The sequence below is a fragment of the Orussus abietinus genome, unplaced genomic scaffold (genome assembly GCF_000612105.2).
Source record: "Orussus abietinus isolate OABI.00-Male unplaced genomic scaffold, Oabi_2.0 scaffold55, whole genome shotgun sequence".
Taxonomy (NCBI): Eukaryota; Metazoa; Arthropoda; class Insecta; order Hymenoptera; family Orussidae; genus Orussus; species Orussus abietinus.
In genome coordinates, this window is record NW_019394295.1 from 376,179 (window position 1) to 380,621 (window position 4,443).

Consider the following 4,443-nt stretch of genomic DNA (forward strand, 5'->3'; position numbering starts at 1 on the left):
TTTATTGTTAATAATAGCTACCTGGTAGAATCTTCGAAAAGAATCAAATTGAACGATGAATTGTCAGCAAATGTGAGAAAACTTGTAACGACCGAGTTCGAGCAGTTGGCGCTTGTGGAGCGCGCTGTAAGATGGCGCCACGTACTCGCAATAAGAATGATCCTCATTCCGTCGGGGAGTGCGCCAGACGAAGGTAAGAAATCTTGCATCCAGTATTCCTTACTCATTGTTTTTTCAGAGATTCCGGGGAGAAGGGTGATCACTGGATCTACTGGCAGCTGGAAATCAAGGGATAAATGCGTAGGAATAAATTATGTAAGACGTTTTCCTTATCTAATAGATATTTTTTAACCTCAACGAGGATACACCTAGGTCTGACCGATTAGGAAATAGGAATTCCCTTAACCATAGATACGCATTTATTTCCCATAGTTTCCCGATTCTTCGAGGGATCGTTTTACAGTCATTGGACGAGATCCAGCCTACATTTTCCCTGTTGCTTACCGTTTAATGGTGCCTCTAATAGCCCTGGACGGAGATTGGCTTTGGGTTTTATGGTGCAAGGAGCGTGTTCGTAGAGCCGCCGGAATACTGCACGCCATGTTCCAATATTTACCGTCGACACCGGCCGTTACGAAATTACCTTCCAAAAAGGGATCTTCTATTGTGACGTCACATTTTGTCAACGATCAAGGCCATGAAATGAACTTGGCAATTGACAAATGCATACAGGACACTCTAGGGAGCTACCCAGCGAACACCAGACCTAACATTTACGTAACTTAAAACTAACAAATAGCATAACGTTTGTTACAACGTAATAACCTAACAGTTACTAACACATCGAGTATTAATATTTCTTGGAATCTAGTCTGTATTTATTTTTTCATGGAATGTTCATTTTCCCAAAGGATTTCCTAACCATGGGTAATGTATGGGGCATTCGTCAACGCAAGAATTCATCCATCTCTCCTCGCCGGACGACATTTTCAAGCCACAGTTTAAAGGGTGACAATCCCTTATCGGGACTCTAATCTCACATTCCCCAAATGGTTTCTTGTAGCCATGGGGTTTTGGATTTTTCACCCACTCGATGGCTTTGTTAACAGTTACTAAATAAACGTCGGACAATTCTTGTAGCTGCTTCAGGAATCTGCAAGAAGTAAGTCATTTGTCACTTCCGGACATCTACCAATGTTCTTACTTTTCTATAAACAGGAAGAAGAAAGAAAAAAAAAAAAGAAAGAGCGTTTATATGAATTAATTTCCATGGATTTTCCCACAACAATGTTCATATATCCACAATGGACTTACAATTTGTAACCTTCAAGATATTCCGGGTTTCTGAAAAACCACGCAGCATGCATGAAGACCGGAAACGGAGCCCTCGAACCCCGATAGTGACGATTAAATTGTTGCAACATCCAACCAGCTGTTAAATTCGTCTTGTCGGGTCTGAAACACGATATCGACGAGTCGAATTAACAAACCCAAGTGCGGAATAATTTATAAATATATTCACGTAATCTTTGCTAAATATCTCAAGCGACATGTATTGTTTACAACCGATGTGTAAATGTTTATTGGCAAAAAGCAAAAAACACGTATTTCTTCATTGTGAGTGAGCAATCACATAGAGTAAGTGGAACTTAAGTAGGAGTGCTTGTTTAATGGATATTACAAAAAAATGTCGCCTGAGGGGTAGTCATGTGGCGTATATGAAAAAGTATATACATATTCTCTTTCATATACTCTTAAGTGGTGATTTTAAGATGGCGATCTTCTTATAGTACTTCCTGGTTAGTTGGGTACGGACATATTGGTACAGGCGTCGACCATGCTGCAGGGAACTTCTTTTTCGTCCAGCCACATCGTCATGGGCACTTCCCAAATGTTTGGGAAGCTGGCAGTTGGACAAGGCTGGATGTTGCAGTCTTGGAGACTCTCGTACTCCAGTGTGTAGGGCCACAAAGCTGGGTCGATGTAACGTCTGGTGGGCAAAGAACTGTCGTAGGCCAAGCCAAGCTCCAGCAAACCTTGAAAACTGACGTTCCCAGAAGTCTGGAGGAATGGCAGACGACTGCCTCTGATGTCACTCCGAGGGATCGCCGCGAAATGGCTGGTTATTTCCCTCATGTCGCCGAATTCAGCCTTGAATGTTGTCAAGTTAACGTTCTTCCAGTAGTCGTGGTCGGCGGTGTGTCTGAAAATTCCAAGGGCTAGTCCTTTACCAATAGGTGTTAATAAGGAGGTTATCAGAGCCAGTTGGGATGTAACAATTAGTATGGAAATTCGTTTGGTAATTTGGCAAGCATTTTTACACCTGTGGGATGAGGTATACACTTTATCGGCAATGCTGTCCTTTGCTAAAAGTCTAAATGTATGATTTTCTTTCAATGTAAGACTCGGCTAGGATGTAGTAAGTTAACCTTATGGAAGTGCTTTTAGACCCTTACGAAACCGAATGCAGCGCTATCTCGTGGCCCCTTTTCCAAAGATCGTGGACTCTCGTGTAGTCGGTGTACTCGTGGGACAGGAAATGAGTTATGCCGATTGGACACCCGTCGGGATTTTTCAGGCCGAAAAAGATCTCCTTAAAGATGTCGTACGTCAGCCCGGTGACAGCATCGTCGAATGTTAGCATAACGATCTGTTGAGGCAAACAAAAGATTCATGTATGAGGCATGAGGCAAACAAGAAATTCATGTTCCACCGTCTCATATGAAGATTCACATAAAAAATATGATACAATTCAACGTAGAAAAAAAAAACCGACTCCAGCGGACATTTTCCCGTTCTTGGTAGAAGGCAGAGGAAACGCTGGGGGTTTTTCTTTCCCACTATAATTTTCTTGTACAGAGGAAGCGACTGTCGCGCCCCTGCACAATTCCGCCGTAAATATCGGCTAATGTCCCGATGTCAATCGGGATCGGTATCTGCAATCACTGACTATTAATCGAGGTTCCCTAGGGATACGATACGATAGGGAAATCGTTCGATCGGTCGGCTTAGGGGAAGAACCATCGCGGGGGCGAAACTATCTGCGCGTCGATCGGTGCGGCCGGTACGGTCGGTGGCCGCTATTACCGACGGTATTTACGAGTCTCGCGAAAAGAGCCCCCTAACCGGAGAAACGGGAAGTCTATTTTTCGACGATCCTGCCTTCTCGAGACTTATACGCGGCGTTTTCGCTATATACCGCTCTTTTTATAGCCCGTCCCCGGAAACATTGATTTCGACTTTGCCCGATTCGGCACCGCTCGTGACGGCTTCGAGTTCCCGCAGCTTCCGGCCAACGATTCTCCGAATATAATTCGAGTATAAATCTCCCTGGCCCCGTCTCCATTCGCCTTGTTCCACGGCCGGAGGACGGGAAAGAGAGAGTTTCGATTTATTTCCCCATATCGAAACGGGAACGGGAACCGATGTGCACCTTCCGAGGGGGTACTCACTCAGGAAATCCTGCATTTTAATGCTGGAAATCGAATGGAAGTCATTGAAACCCCCTAACCACCCTCAAATCAGTCGATTCGAATACCACACTTTTTTTCAAGGGTATCGGACCAAACTGGAAACTTTGGCACGTGGATCATCTAAGAATTGTCCTGACACATTAAAAACCTGGATTTAAAAAAAAAAGAAAATTATTTAGCTTAGCCCAGACCAGAACAAAATGGTCTCGAGCTCTCGTATTTCGATATACAATTATCCAAGGCTCTGATATGAGAAACGAAAGGGTCAGGGGAATTTTACGAGAATTTACAACACTCTGGTAATGGATAAACTCGCATTTTAATGGGATAAAGGGAAAATAAGTGTCTATGCTTAAACGAGGGGTCTCTTTAGGGCCTCAAAAATCAGATGGAGTTTTGTAACGATTCGGTGCACCCTGTTTGGCGGAAAGTTTTATATCAGTTACATATTTTACCTGGGGGATGTTTGCCTCCGTAATGTTGCTCCCACTGCTGGTCGTACTGCATTTGCACATCGGCAATTTGCATACTTCTGGTTGGCAGGGTTGCGCTAATTTCAAAGCGGATGTCAAGCCCACAAAAGGGAGCAGAATTGCCAGGATTATGTTCATCGTGTCCGAGGACTGAACTGCGGTTCCAGTCTTTGATCATCGACTAGGACTGGAAATGAGCCTTCGAGATCATCCTTCACTTTTTCATCGACTTTAACGATAGGCTATCAGATTGCCAGATTTTTTTTCCCCCGCGGCTTTTATCGACACTTGTCCACCTGACGTGGCAACGGAACACTTCATTCGCGTCAGCTGATAAGGGCAACGTTTCTGTGGCACCAAGGTTGCCCATTTTTTTTTTAAATAATTCTTTGCGATAAAGATTGCAAATAATGAGTCGTCGTTTCCATAGCCTTCGCGATATAAACGGTGGAAATACACTTTTCGCGAAGAAAAGTGTATTTTTGGTATTAACAGTG

General features: G+C 43.7%; 1 protein-coding gene across 1 annotated transcript; it reads right to left on the bottom strand.

The window, feature by feature from the left end:
• Positions 1–401: 401 nt before the first annotated feature.
• LOC105696312 lies at positions 402–4,146 on the bottom strand. Its single transcript, XM_012418700.2, has 5 exons — positions 3,929–4,146; positions 2,457–2,650; positions 1,817–2,203; positions 1,315–1,455; positions 402–1,153 (listed from the first exon to the last, which is right to left on the bottom strand). Exons 1-5 carry the CDS (start codon positions 4,082–4,084, stop codon positions 898–900), a joined length of 1,134 nt encoding a protein of 377 aa, XP_012274123.1. The 5' UTR covers positions 4,085–4,146; the 3' UTR covers positions 402–897.
• Between the last annotated feature and the right edge of the window lie 297 nt (positions 4,147–4,443).

Excerpts from the sequence above, each read along its gene's own strand:
- LOC105696312 (XM_012418700.2), bottom strand. The coding sequence starts at position 4,084 with ATGAACATAATCCTGGCAATTCTGCTCCCTTTTGTGGGCTTGACATCC. Across the intron at positions 2,651-3,928 it reads CGGAGGCAAACATCCCCCAG|ATCGTTATGCTAACATTCGA; the intron begins GTAAAATATGTA and ends TTGCCTCAACAG. Across the intron at positions 1,456-1,816 it reads GTCGACGCCTGTACCAATAT|ACCCGACAAGACGAATTTAA; the intron begins GTCCGTACCCAA and ends ATCGTGTTTCAG.